Source organism: Chaetodon auriga, chromosome 15, assembly GCF_051107435.1.
Source record: "Chaetodon auriga isolate fChaAug3 chromosome 15, fChaAug3.hap1, whole genome shotgun sequence".
Taxonomy (NCBI): domain Eukaryota; kingdom Metazoa; phylum Chordata; class Actinopteri; order Chaetodontiformes; family Chaetodontidae; genus Chaetodon; species Chaetodon auriga.
In genome coordinates, this window is record NC_135088.1 from 13832975 (window position 1) to 13847285 (window position 14311).

General features: G+C 40.8%; 2 protein-coding genes across 2 annotated transcripts; both read right to left on the reverse strand.

Moving 5' to 3' along the window:
* Positions 1-1425: 1425 nt before the first annotated feature.
* Positions 1426-7874, reverse strand: LOC143333219 (palmitoyltransferase ZDHHC20-B-like). Its single transcript, XM_076751215.1, has 13 exons — positions 7718-7874; positions 6305-6331; positions 6117-6211; positions 5873-5993; positions 5148-5217; positions 4677-4709; positions 4450-4570; positions 3921-4053; positions 3707-3833; positions 3414-3500; positions 3249-3325; positions 3092-3138; positions 1426-2993 (listed from the first exon to the last, which is right to left on the reverse strand). Exons 1-12 carry the CDS (start codon positions 7872-7874, stop codon positions 3095-3097), a joined length of 1092 nt encoding a protein of 363 aa, XP_076607330.1. The 3' UTR covers positions 1426-2993; positions 3092-3094.
* A 1794-nt stretch (positions 7875-9668) lies between these two features.
* LOC143332968 (choline-phosphate cytidylyltransferase B-like) lies at positions 9669-13183 on the reverse strand. The gene is made up of 8 exons (XM_076750853.1): positions 13100-13183; positions 11832-11931; positions 11265-11381; positions 10737-10888; positions 10551-10629; positions 10317-10459; positions 10038-10226; positions 9669-9905 (listed from the first exon to the last, which is right to left on the reverse strand). The coding sequence occupies exons 1-8, from the start codon at positions 13181-13183 to the stop codon at positions 9669-9671; spliced, it is 1101 nt and encodes a 366-aa protein (XP_076606968.1).
* Between the last annotated feature and the right edge of the window lie 1128 nt (positions 13184-14311).

Here is a 14311-nt window from a genome sequence, read left to right on the forward strand (position 1 = left end):
ATCAATGGTGTGCTGTCAGCGTCACTCGGATGGTTGGTGGGACAGAAGAGTATTACATTCAGGTTTGAATGGAAGAAAAAATAACTCTTATAAGTAAATGTTTGAATGAATGAATGAACCATTTACAGACAAATAATCACTAAATGTCACTGAGTTGGTTTGAGGAGAAAAAAACTTGGTGGAATGAAGTATATTTACTCAAGCACTGTACTTAAGTTCAAATTCAAGGTATTGGTACTTTACTTTAGTATTTCCATTTTATGACGTTTTATACTTACTTATACTTATCTAAATAAACTTTTTTTTATTTCAACTTTCTACTCCATTACATTCATCTGACCACTTAAGTTACTGAAAGCCATGTATCTCCACATGTGGTGAGTTTGAATTTGAATTTTCTGATAAACTGAAAGATGAAATGTTCCTTTATGGGCTCTTAGTTTAGCCGTGAAATACTTTGTCACAAAGCTGAAAACAGGGTTTTTTTTCTGAGTTGACTTCTTAGAGATTTGTGGTTCTCACAGGAAGCTACAAATGGTGATGAGACTTTACAGTACATTTTGTGCAGTACATTTGGCTGATAGTTAGGTTTTAATGCAGGGCTTTTAACAGGGACTCCATAAAGGGTTCAAAAGGGTCATTTGTGTATGTAAAGCTGCGTGTGGAGACTCTTGCAACTTTATCTGTTGCATTGTTATGGAGAGGTGAACGGCACTGAGGTCATTCACCCCCACCTCCACCCCCGCCGGCCTGATGATCTTATTCCCCGCTCATATTGTTCCTGTGTCAGACAAAAGGTCGCTAAGTGTCAAACGCTCAACAGTGTTAATCCTTTAATGATCTGAAGTGTGTAATCTAGTGTTACTACCACATCTGTGAACCCTCTGTATATCACCAGCACTTTCACTGTACTCACACAATTTCTTACGATTGCTGTCTTCTTACAGTAAATGTCAAGTTGAGGGTTGCACACTCAGCATTTCAGACAGATAAAGAGGGAAACATGAATGTTTGTACCAAATTTGTCAACCAGCTGGCAGTGCGAGAGGAAAAGCATATTGTTGTATACGTTGTGCACTTCTGATGGCTTGTATGTTCAGAATTTAAATGACGTTGCATACTACGGTATCACGTTTGCATCACAGATGACTGCACAGGAAACACAATGAAAAAAAGCAGATACAAACCCAATTTGAGAACTAATTTTCAAGATTGTGAAGAGACCACGTTGCTCAGGCAGAAATCATCATAAGTCACATCAAACACGTCGTTCGCCTGGAATCTGGACTTCATTTTAGCTGGTTATCATGAACAACTGAAGAGGTACGGCCGTGATCCACAAAGTCAACCTCAAGTAAGAATTTTAAATTCCTCTAATTTGTTCCAAAACAGCGCAGCAGTGTTGAAGATGAAGAATCACACCTTATAGTTTCTTACATCACATTTATTGTTACAGAACAGTGAAGCTCAGCCTGCCTGAATAGGTCCGTCTCATTAAAACAGCAGTTCTTTAACACACCTACATCAGCAGCTCGAGCTGTTTTGGTTCAGTCAGTGGAGTTAGTTATTAAAGTACTGTGAGTACATTCACATGTGCTCCGCTCAGAAATATCTACACATGAACACTACGTACTGGTCACTCGGGCAAACCTCATACTGTGCTGTGCATCGTTTCCACTAAAAGTAATGTCATACTATGAGAGAGCTGCCAGCAGGACAGAGAGAAGTATTTATGATGACCCCAGCCCACTCTTTCATCACTGGCATATAAAGTTCATCTTATCTGTACTCATTCAGGCTCAAGGACACGGTGGATCAAATGTCCCTGACCCTTCTGGCAAAATCTTCAATGGTTTGATTCTGGTTTTGTTGTGTGCTCTTTTTTTTTTTTCCAGCTTTCAAATAAATCTAATCACCAAACTGGAAAAAAAAACACACAAATGGAAAGAATACAGATTTAGTGCTTGGCATTAACGCTCAAGATTGATTCATTCAAAACCAAACATGCATACTGTGGCAAAGGATTGATCGTGATCGTGAAGACATTCTGTGGACGATGAGGAGAGCAAACGAAACTGACGACAGCTTTTTAAAAAACTAACTAAATAAAGCAAATATGCCATTATGATAAAATCAACAGACACTCAAAGACAACATAATTTATAAAAGCTTGAGAACAATTAAATTACAAATATTTTTAGTGCAATGAAAAATGGCAATCTTTGATAACGACTGCATTATCTGAGATCCACTGGTTATGCGTCTTAGACAATTACTTGAAATAAGATGAAACCGTTTTAACTGCAGTCAAACTGGATTTGGTCCTCACATTTTACGCTTACGTCACCTGTAAGTTTGACTGTAGTATAAAACCTGAAATGTACAAAATAAATATATTAAAAGTGTAAACAGAAAAATGTTCAATCATGTAAGTTGTAAACTAAATCAGACCATGTGAGAAATGACTACTGGTCTTAATAATTGCACTGTGCTTTAAAACTGAAGACACTGCTGTCAGTGTTGAAATGTTTCACCATTTTTGTACAGTATGAGGAGTTAAACAAATCTCACTTTAGTGGCTCTCGCTGCTCTCCATCAGACACGACCAGGCTTAGTGATTAATGCTTGATTAATACTGACAAAGGATTATTTTCTAGTTGAAACGTAGAGCGTGAGTAATCCACGCAGATGAACACAGACGGTGTGGATGGAGTTGGCTCGAGGGTGAACAAGCAGTCCCAGAGTTTGTTCAGATGCAGCAATAACAAAACACTTGAATGTCTTTGGCTCTAAACAAAGACAAAACCTGTGAATCACGTCTGCTTCAGTCCACAGGGTCGCAGTCTCTGCTCGTGTGATAGCAGTATTGTTGTGGTGCTGGTTTAAAGCACGCTACATGATGGATGAGGGTGGAGGATGTCTGCTGTAGAGGTGCTGATGCTCCTGGTTTAAGGCATCATATCTGATGAGCTCTTTACTGATGTGCCTGTGACCTGCAGCAACAACACAGCAATAAAGAAATGAACACAGGAGGATTACAAACCAGCAAAACTCAACAGTATTCAGGTGATGTCCGTGTAATGCACAGCACCTGCTATGGCTCACTCTCCATCGTCACAGAGACGATCTGGCCTCCGTCTGAAAGGAAATGATGAGGACACGAGAGACGTCTCAGGAAAGTAATTAGAAAAACACTTAACATGCGAGATGTAATAGAAAAAATGAAAACGTGAGCAACAACAACATACCAATCTTCTCTTTGCTGTCGTCCGCGGTGTGTATGTTGTTACCGAGCACACAGGGGTTGGCCTCCCCATCGGCAGGGCTGTGATTCAAGTCACATGAGAGATTAACGTCTGGCAAACACAGTTAAAAGGAAACATTTGAAAGAAATAAAATTAAATGATACTTGCCCTTTGCCATTCTGCTGGAGGACACTGTTTGCTTGTTCAGGATCTATGTGCACCAGTCTGGTAACAAAGGAATGTCCATCTCCCAGACTGATCACATTAAGATAAAGACAGCATTAGTGAGCATGTTAGCATGGGATGCATTCAGGGCTAATTGTACTTTTTCCTTATATAGAGCTTATCAGCCTTAAGCACAGTGCACACATAACAACAGTGCGGCCTACTTATTTTTTTATCACTGTGACTGCTAAGGTGATTGATAGCTGCAATTATATATCGGGTCGGAGTAGACTCACCTTGAGAAAACAGGAAACACCCAGTGCTTCGCTTGGTCTCCAAACACCTCAGCTACATTTCGGCTAAAGCCGAGAGAAAACCCGTTTTTGTCTGGACCATTCGTGAACACGGGTGCCCTAAAAGCCTCTGGAAAAGGATAGAAAAATACTGCTAGTCAGCGGTGACTTCTAACCAGGTATAACCAGAAGCTGAAAGACATTTATTTCGAGCTACCTATAGTGGTCCTGTTCTTTCCCACAAGCCATAGATGGTAGCTGAGAAGTGACAGGATGCTGATAAAGAACAGGGCCGCCACAAAAAACAGAAACAAGATGTGGAATTTGGCATGCGTGTCAGGCAGCTGTTTCTTCAGGGGGAAAGAAGGAACACAGGTGTTAGTCTTGTCAGTCTGAGCATCTGCAAGAATATTTCATGAGCTCATGTCGAGTCATCTTCACGTAGCGGCTGACTGGAGTGGACAATCCACCTTTGCACCATCCGTTATTGTCTTTTTTTTGCTGCAGTACAATATACTCCTTCACTGTCAGGCTACATGGCAGGAGCCATTGTCTCATGCAAAGCAGCATGCAAATAAGCGATCACATGGCACACTTGTGCACCACAGTGACACTTTTGTAAACCAATTGGTCGATATCTTACGATGCAGATTAGTGGCTGAATAGCCACTGACCACATGCTTCACCACAGCCTGACTGCACTTCATTTTTTTATTTACTTCATGTATGTTGTTGTTGGTACTTACGGTCCAGAATTTGATGAAATACCGGATGACTGTCGCACAAATTACTAGACAGTAGAGTGAGGCGTAGGCCAAGAACAAGACAAAGTACTTGTAGTTTGAGAATCCGACACAGTTATTCACCCTGAAAGAAAACATGACAGAAAACATGAGACAGGAGGTGGAATATGAACAAGCAAACTAAGATCATGATGGAATAAAAAATGTATAGATAAAGGAGGAAAGCCTACCAGGGGCAGTGATGGTCCATTTTCAGCACACACCTTGAAGAATAAGAAAACATATGTACATCTTATTAGTACCATCTAATACTTGAGATGTTGGCATATTCTGGATTTTATTGTTACCCAGAAGCATTAAAAATGTGTGAGCAAGCAGCATAAGAAAATACATAATGCTCAGTATTAAAAAAGAAAGTGATATGTTTATATTGTATATCACAACACTGGGCAACAGTCAATGACCATTTATTGTCTGATTTGTCCACAGTAACACCTTTACATTCTCTCTCCAGTTTTCTCTTTGCTTTCTTTTACCAGAAGGTGCAGAAATAAGCCAAAATAACAACTTTTGGATGTTTGAAAACATCGAAATCGGAGTATGAATGGGGCTAAACATGTCAGCTCCTTTGGGGAAATGAAAGAACAAACTCAAAACGATGAGCTTTAATTATTCAGCGAGTACACTTAGAAAACACTCACATCTCACAGGTTGAGCAGTGATGGCAGCGGTCGGGTTTGATTACCTGGCAGTGGTCACAGTATCGGATGGCTATTTACAGAAAACGAAAGCAGAATTGTTACAGTACAACAGTTTCTCTATTGCTAAACAAAATAAGAATTTCAGGTGTATTCTGCATTTTTAACAATTTGAAGACTAAACCAGAAATTTCCTGCTCTTTTCAATGCTTAAACCACGAACTGACTATTTTACTAATTCCTTAAGTTTAATAAAGAGATTAATTTATAAACCTTTCAAATGTCTCTGGGAAACAAAGCATGTGAGCTCATGAGTGTTGATGAGCACAGGTGTGGCCTGTAGAGATACCAAGGCACACCTGAGGCCAATTAACCCTGGTTCACGCAGGTCAGTATAAACAAGACGGATGAGCCTGATGCACATTAGCAGGGAAACAGCTAAGTCACAGAGAAGTTTCACTGTTGAGTGTTGTTGAGTGTTGTGACTTGTAGCCAAAAGGGGAAGATGCACTGTAGCAACACATGTGTGTGCAATTTCATTTGTATTGCTTGTTTGATGTTGTGCATGTGGCTGACAAACCACTGAACAAAGGGGAAGGTGTGTGAGCTTCCTTCTTTGTAAGAGGCAATGGTAGCAAACAGTTACTCAAAGGAGCACGTGGTGGTCCCCTGGGAAAAAAATAGTGAGCCGACCGCAGTTGATTTTGCCGCTGTGGGGACAGCCTCACCTCCACCTGCTGTGCGTGTATACACGGGTAAATTCCTCGCCACTTTCTTCAGAATCTCTTGTTGTGCCTCGGCTCGCTCCTCTCGCTCGTACAGCTCCTTCTCTGCTCTGGGCAGACCGAACTGAGAGGAGGAAAAAAGACCGGAATGTCCAACAAATACGATCTTTAGTGAAATTCTGTCTTTTCTACACACACACACACACATATATATATATATATTTACAGAATCACATTCTCTACTTACTGCTTTTGAGGGGCTGGCTGGTCTGGACCCGATAGTTTTCCAGTAGGACCATATAAACATGGCGAGGAAAATGTGAAAGATGACCAAATAGCTGACTGTTGAGAGAAAGAAAGAGTTTGAGTTGTAGTCACAAGAAAAAAATCTTTGCTATGAATAATTAACATGAGGACAATTATAGCATCACTTACTTCGTTCTGCATTATTTGGGATTGTATCTAGATAAGAAAAAAAAAAACAGTGAGGAGTAATGAAAATCCTAAGAATGCATGCCTACACATCTCCCACTACACACACACACACACACACACACACACACCACCCCATTCTCCCACCATGTGGCAGCAGCCTGGCACGGCCAGCAGTGACCCACCCATAACAGAGAGCTTTGTTTAAGCAGCAGGGATGTCCCTGTCCTGACCACAGCCGCTGACTTACAGACATAACTGCAGGCCGTCTACATGCTGATAATGGTATCATCAGTTCCAGGCTGAAACAAACACAACTTATCTGATCAATACGCATCTGAAAGTATGTCAAGACCTTCAGCACTCGTGTGGGCTGATGTACTTTGAGATCTGCTTATTTAAACTCGGATGATCACGTTTGATTATGAGCTAAAAGTAGAAGTCATATCCTCTGATGTGTGTTTACAGCTGTAAAACAAATGATTCAACAACCAGTCTTCATCTGAATCAATAATCTGCATCTGTGCTTTTGGACTTTTGGCATTAGATTAATTAAAGTTTAAACACCACAACAAGCGTGTGGGAGGTGGTTTGGTTGCTTTCACATTAAGAGCTTTAATCTCTTTCATTGCATCTTGCCATAGACAATAACAGGGGATGCCTCAGATGATTACATTAAAGCTGTCTCCCACTGTGGCTGATGTGATCATTTAACAGCTGGCTCCCAAGGTTTGCCCATATCGCTCAAACATCAATTTAAGACAATCATTTGTAATCATTGCCATTTGTAAAATATTTTCAAAATACACATACAGAAGCATGAACTGTAGAAAGACAGCCGGGGTGACATTAGGAAACAGAAACACGAAATGCACTTTTATAAGTGAACTCGATGGTTAAAACCGAGAAAACAAGGTTGTATCATTAAACTGAGCTTCCAAAATTAAAGAGCTAATTAGTCCATTCATTTGCAATACATAGCACATTTAAAACAAAAATATAAAATCAAAAAAAATCATGTGAGAAAATGTTACTTTTTTTGAAATTCTACTTAAGTGGCAATGTAATAGTTAATGCTAGCCGATGCACTGCAACTATCATTACGAAGTTATTAATTATTAATTCATTACTGTTCTTGTCTTCCTCTCGCAATGTAACTGGAAAAAAAGTTGCCCCGTTATATTAACGCTGTATATATTGCTGTCATGAAAGCTGACATTATGTCAGTGGTGAAACAGGCAGAAACAGAAGGACCTGGTGTAATATTGTCCTGAGGTTTAAACGCATGTCCGCAGCCTGCGGCTGATTTTAAATCTACGGACAAGTTAACGTTAGCCGACCAAAGTTGACAACCCAGAAACTGTCAACACATGCAGACACCGGCAATTAAATACCTCTAAAAGTGAGTGTACTTACAGACACAGAGCTCCACAACATAAGCGTAATAAGACCAACCAACAACCAGGTTTATAAACAGGACAGGTACCCAGTTCAGAGCCCGTTTGCAGCACCTCAGCGCATGAGAGGGCGCCATCTTTAATCCGTGTAGGACATGAGCTGACGGTGACGTCATACCCACGGTTTTATATGAACGAGCCAAAGACGCTACAATAGCGGGACACCTGACGGAAACCGACACACAAGCGCAGCCATGTTTGTAGTTCTCGAGCGTCCCGCATGTCATTTGACTGACTTTAAAGCTCACATACCAACAAATTACCATAGCCTACACAAGTCGGACATCCGGTTTCTGGTTATCTTTGTTTGTGTGTTTAAATAAAGGCTTCAATCCCGGGCTATTCATTCATATTACTTCATATATTTTTATACTGTGATTGAAAACATACATCTCAGTTCATAGTAAATAGAAAATGTGCTCAGTTAGTTTTGTGATTTGAAGTACACAATGTCAAAGACTTCTAAAACCGCTGCAGTAATTGTTAATTTTGGCCACATGGGGGAAGAAGAACTCCACAACAAGCTGAAAACTCAACATCTGCCATGCCTTAAAGTTTTGGTAAATTCACATGGAATCATGTAAACAGTGTACATCTTGGGATGCAGGACGCATTTCTGAAGAATATTCTGATAGTAAAGAGAAATCAAATAAAAGCTTAGTAGGCTAACTTTGTGTGGTGCAGGACAGATCGCATGCAATTGATTTATCAGAGCTTTTTCTGCTAAAAACAAATGTGGCTGGGAACAAGTTCAATACATGGTGATTTCTTTTCAGGTCTTAAAATCAAAGAATATGCTTAAATTTTTCTGCATGTTCAACACTACAACTGGCACCTGTCACATTAATCATTTGTCCCATTGTAATATTAAAGAGAATATTGATTAGTGCAGATTAAAACTGCAGTAACAGAGTTCCAGTCTGTCAGGAGAGTAATTGTCCATTAACTTGCCAACTCCTGACAAGGAGCCAAAAGGTCCATAATTTATAGTTCACCTGTTGAGGACTCATGAAAGCTCACGAAGATTGTCTCTTAGATGCAAGAGGCGCTTGAGTTTATTTTCGTTACCAGCTCTCAGCCTGAAGGCTTTTGTTTGTTTCCTGGGGGGGCGTCATTCACAGCGATGCTGTCCCCAGGTGAATATGGTTTTAATGTGGCTGATTTCCCTATGGCTGACATCGTTGTCACAGTGATGTTAACTGCTGGAGAGGGTGTTGTGTGTTGTTGAGAATTTGCTGTCAGCCCCTAAATCGCAGATCCAGAATGTATTTCCTTTTCTCTAGTACACGATAACTAGCTTAAATGTAGTTGTAATATGTCTGCATCAGAAATAAATATGGACTGACCATAATTTGTCGAGCTATTAGCCTGAACTTTGAGGACATGCAGTATTGCTTCAAAACTACTAATGATTTTGTACAACAGTGTAAGAACCCATTTGGCCTGTGTCCTTTTAGACCTACATAAAATGAATTATTCAGCCTCCTCCCAAACTTACAGGGAGTTTATTTCCTTGTTAGACATTTAATGACAGGAACATTTGTGTTGATAAGCCTGAAATGTACCATTCTTAACCATAGTATGGATAAATACAACTTACTTACAATTATCGATTCTTATGAAGGTGCTTTGAGGGCGAGTGTGTGTTTTGTATTTGGACATATTGAAGAGTAACAAATGACAAAAGACAAATCACATCCAAGCAAGATTTCAGTGTTCTTTTCCATTTCTTTTCAGCAAAGACACATTATGTACATCATGATATATTGCACTTGCACTTAAATAAACAAGTTATAAATTATTTTCTTTTAATTTGTTCATTTTGATTAATTAATTGGACATATTATGTACCAGATTAATAATCAACAGGCTATATGAAGACCATTAAAGATAACCAAAGCTCTATAAGCTCATTGTGCATGTCTGCTGTATGTGGCGGAAGCTCTGAAAGAGGAGCGTTTCCCCTTTTTAGGTGAGGTGGGGGTGGAAGGAGGGGAAAGAGAGGGTGGGGAGGATGAGGCAGAGGTAGGGGAGGAGTCAGGAGAAACTGAACGTCTTCTGGTGGGACTGCTGCTGGGGGAGCCACGGGGGGAGGAGTAAGGCGACAGGGCCTGGAGCATACGGCCACTCCGCTCCTGGATCGCATGCTGAACAAGGACAGAGACAGACGTTTACTGTGATGTTGTGCTTTTATATATGTACAATAATATAAATACACCACTAAACAGGGTTAGGGTTGAGATGTATTTTGGATATGGATTAATGTAAAAGAAACTTGCCCAGGCTCCATCAGGTCCGAAAAGCTCCAGGAAGTTGCCGATGAATTCTCGTGACTTCTCCTCCCACTTGTGGATGAGGTCTTGGCTCTTCTCCTCCACTCTGTAAACAAAGTGTTTGGACTTTTTCTCCACTGTTCGGACTTTCTCTTTCATCTTGTCCACCTGGTTCTGGAGCCGGTATTTCTTCTCCTGTCAGTGAAGTACAAAGCGAGTGTATAGTTCTCTATAGTTTGTGTCAAAAAGGTCAACGTTCTGTTTCTGAAATATCGTTTCACTAACGTTAATGAATCCAACGTTCAGTTCTTGGGCTGTGTAGCCTCTTTGCAGGTTGCGTCGAACGTAGATGTCATAGTCTCGGACGATGCGAGTGATCAGATCAGACGTGGAGATGCCCTCTGTCCTCTCGGTGGCCACAAACATCCCTGATGTTAGAACACAAGTGATTAATTCAGGCAATAAATGATGGAACTAGAATTATGGTGGGTGCTTGTATAAGAGCATTCATATCTTCACCTGCTTCCTTGATGTGTTTATAAACGTCCTCTGATCCAGCAGAGGTGTAAGGGATATCATCATGGGCCACAAAGTCAATCTGTGAGTGTAACATTACATGTTCAGACTGATTGAACTTCAGACATCTGCTGTTGTCACTGTAAGACATTGTCAGAAACTGTGTCCAGTGCCTGCGTGACCTTTGACCTTATGTTTCTGAAGGAACTCTGTGGTCAGGGTCCAGGGAGCGTCCCGCACCACCTCGTCAACGTAGCGACAGTGTCTCAGGGCGTCGTACCGTTCGTCCTCTGTCATCACTGTGTAGCCCTTAAACTTGTGGGTGAGTTCGTCACTGCAGACTGGAGACGCAGAGACAGAGAGGACCTGTTACATGGACATTAGACTAAACCTGAAGTAAGACTTCATGCATTCACATGGACTCGACAGCAGATTAATGTTAAATTCCCTTCAAAACTTAAGGTCATTCATTCATTTCCTCCATATGTGAGGGAGCTACATAACATCCAGTTGCCTCGGAGGACAGCAAAAAGCCAAAATATTTTAATTTTGGACAGCAGTGCTGTTCACCGTTACTGCTGCTAGTATTCTCTGCTGGCCTTGATTCATTTTACCGTCACGCTGTTGTGCTGCAGGGTTCATGTTCCCTCAGTGATGGCCCATTTCATTTACACACTGTTAACATTTCCAGTTTTGTTTTACTGCAGGTTTTCATACCTCCTACCATCAGGTATGTGTTTGGGAACACATTTTTGGCCTGCATCAGAGCTCGAGCGTGCCCCGAATGGAAAAGATCAAAGATCCCATCAGCGTAGACTCGCACCGGACGATGAGCTACAAGATGAGAATATGAAAGCTAGTCTTTGAATACCAGTATCACATTACAAAACCTCACTTTATTTGTTCCATTTATAAAGATTTACTGATATGTGATTTTGAAGTTGATATCAATATCTGATCAGCTGGTAAAGACTGTAATATATAGTTATATAATAGTTGTATTCCGTTGCCAATTCTTTAATTGAATGGCGTGATACATTTCTGGAGAAAAACATCATACTGATACCGATTAGTCAAATAACTAGCAATAAAACAATATTGTACTGATGCGTAGACCAGCTTTTAAGGCTGATATCAGCTGATACCAACATGCTTGAGTTAATAATTCTCCCACTAGTCTTTCCTTATTCCTTACTGCTACAAGCTGGCACTGACAAGATGCGCAGACGCTCTCAGTTGCATTACAATTAGCAACGGAAACAAAACACTATTGAGAAGTGTGACCTGGGGTGCCCCTCCTCGCTTGGGCAATGGTCAGCTTTTCGTGGGGGATCTCTGATTCAAAACCTGTGGGCTTGGCAAAAGCAGCTGGCTCCCGCAGAGCCTGAATACAGAGAGACAAGATGGAGAGCAGAGGGTGGAAAAAACACATGTGAAGTTTAATCAAATGCTGTATTTTCCATCTTCTGAAGTGTTTATCCTGTTCAGGGCCTCAGCATGCATTCGATAATGGCTCAAACATAACAAACTGTTGTATATGCAGACAAACATGTATTTGCATTCACACCTTGGGGTGATTGTATAGATTCCAGTTTAACTAACCTGCATGTGTTTGATGTATGGGAGGAAAACAAACACATGCAGGCAGACAATGCACAGCATATTAACAGTTATAAGTTTTATTTTTTTTTAAAGAAATAAGGTGTTGTATACGTGCAGGTTGGGACTCCTCCTGATATCTGACATGGTGAAAAAAAAAGATATCAAAGCTTATCTGTCTTCATGATAGATATGAATAATCTCAGCACTCTGAAGTAATGAGTGCCTCGTTATGTCGTTATGTCATGGACTTTGTGTTGAGTGCAGATACATACATGCAGCTTATCTGCTGTGTTGTAAGGTACACTTTGAACTCTGCTCAAACGTCTGGTGTTTCTTGTGCTGTGTTAAACTATAATACTGTTTACTTTTTTTTTTTAAGCATTTGTGAATGCTAATAATATAAGCCTACTGCCACGCCTCTTATACAGTTTTCTCTTAGTCTTTATGGTTAGCCGTGATTTCCCACTTTACACCTGCATTCAAGAAGTCAACATACATGCAGACCCTTGTATGTTTCCACAATCGAGACTCAAATGTTGAGCTGTACCTTATGCACTTTAATATATGACTCACAATTCTTTGATACATTTACAGCAATGAAACCTGAGTACAGTAGAATAACTTTTATCATACCAAGCAATTGCTTAGTATCACTTGAGAATAATCATGCGTTACTGTACTATATTGAAGACATTCACATGAGTCATGGCCACACCGTCCCTGGCAGTGAATCAGTTAACTCTCCACTCCCAGGGACAAGTCAAATAACCACAGAGCAGAAGTTTACTGTAACATTCAAAGCCTTTCACATAACAATAGCATGTCTTATGTCCTCACTGTCTGTCCTCACCAAAACAAATGTTGAACACTCAGGCTCTGAGTTCTCATATGATTATTTGTAGCATAAGAATAAACATGGTGTCCATGTTTCACATTAAAGCAGGACTTACCTTGCGAGGAGGGCCTCCTCTTTGGCTCTGTGAGGCCTGTCGTTGCTGGACGTTGCTGCCTCGGCCTCGTCTCCTTCGAGCCATCCTGAATGTTCTCCTGTCTTGTCCGCTAACAACGCCACTGCACCCGCCCGCCGCTCCTCTCAGCCAGCCTAGCAAGAGCACAGGGAGGATTTCTTAGCCTGTGTGTGTTTTTAAGTATACATCCCATCAGGCTGCCTGACACTGATTACGGAAGAACGTAGTGAGCAAAGGTCAAGCCAGCCTGTGTTCAGAAATGCAGCTCGCACTTGTCATCAGTGCTGAGCTTGTGAGGGCTTTCTCTTTCTTTGTGTACACAGAAGCTTGTAATGGATGTGACTGTGAAAAATGTTTTGATTGATTCTCATGAGAACGGAGGCTGCTGATAACATTTTACACTGAGGGAAGCTAAATAAGATGAAGTTTGATATGAGTATGTGCCCTTTACTATGGCAGCCTTTGGAACCAAACACAGAGGGACAACATGTTCCAACATTTCTCAAAGTGCCATTGCGCTGGATATTATGTAATTCCTGTTGTGAATACAGTTTGGCTCCGTCTTGAAACCAGTGGTGCCTTTCCTGCTGTTTAGTTCTTGACACCATTTGGTACTTAAATACAGGATGTTTACATTATATCACACCAGCTGAAGTTTGACAGGACAGACGGATTGCATGGTTCATACACACACGCACTGTCTAAAACAGCCACACAAAAGCTGATAATACTCAGCTTGGGATACATGAAACACATGTTATAGTGTTTAGTGTGTGGAGAAACAGAGATGAAGAATTGTTGGCCACACTAGCAGTTGAAAATACATTTCCATAGACACTTGTTAGAAATATAATACAGTACAGTTTAATGCTGATGCAGGACCCTCAAAAACATTTTCAAAGACAAATAGTGAAGTTTGAAGTTCATCTCCTTTATCTTTATCTTATCTTCGTGTTTATGCTTCTGCACCACCAAGTTTTCAGGTTTTCCGTCCATTTCTCGAGGACGCAATATCTCAGCAACTCCTCCAGGGAATTTCTTCAAATTTGGCCCAAATGTTCACTTGAACTCAAGAATGAACAGATTTGATTTTGGCAGTCAAGGGTCACTGTGAGCACACGTCCATCCTAGTCTTGAACAAGATGTCTCAGCAACCCCCTTGAGAGAATTTCATTGCATCTGGCTCAAACGCCC

Excerpts from the sequence above, each read along its gene's own strand:
- LOC143333219 (XM_076751215.1), bottom strand. The coding sequence starts at position 7,874 with ATGACGTCACCGTCAGCTCATGTCCTACACGGATTAAAGATGGCGCCC. Across the intron at positions 6,332-7,717 it reads TGTTGTGGAGCTCTGTGTCT|ATACAATCCCAAATAATGCA; the intron begins GTAAGTACACTC and ends TTTCTTATCTAG. Across the intron at positions 3,834-3,920 it reads AAAGAACAGGACCACTATAG|AGGCTTTTAGGGCACCCGTG; the intron begins GTAGCTCGAAAT and ends ATCCTTTTCCAG.
- LOC143332968 (XM_076750853.1), bottom strand. The coding sequence starts at position 13,183 with ATGGCTCGAAGGAGACGAGGCCGAGGCAGCAACGTCCAGCAACGACAG. Across the intron at positions 11,382-11,831 it reads AGCGAGGAGGGGCACCCCAG|CTCATCGTCCGGTGCGAGTC; the intron begins GTCACACTTCTC and ends CTCATCTTGTAG. Across the intron at positions 10,630-10,736 it reads AGTTCCTTCAGAAACATAAG|ATTGACTTTGTGGCCCATGA; the intron begins GTCAAAGGTCAC and ends TTACACTCACAG.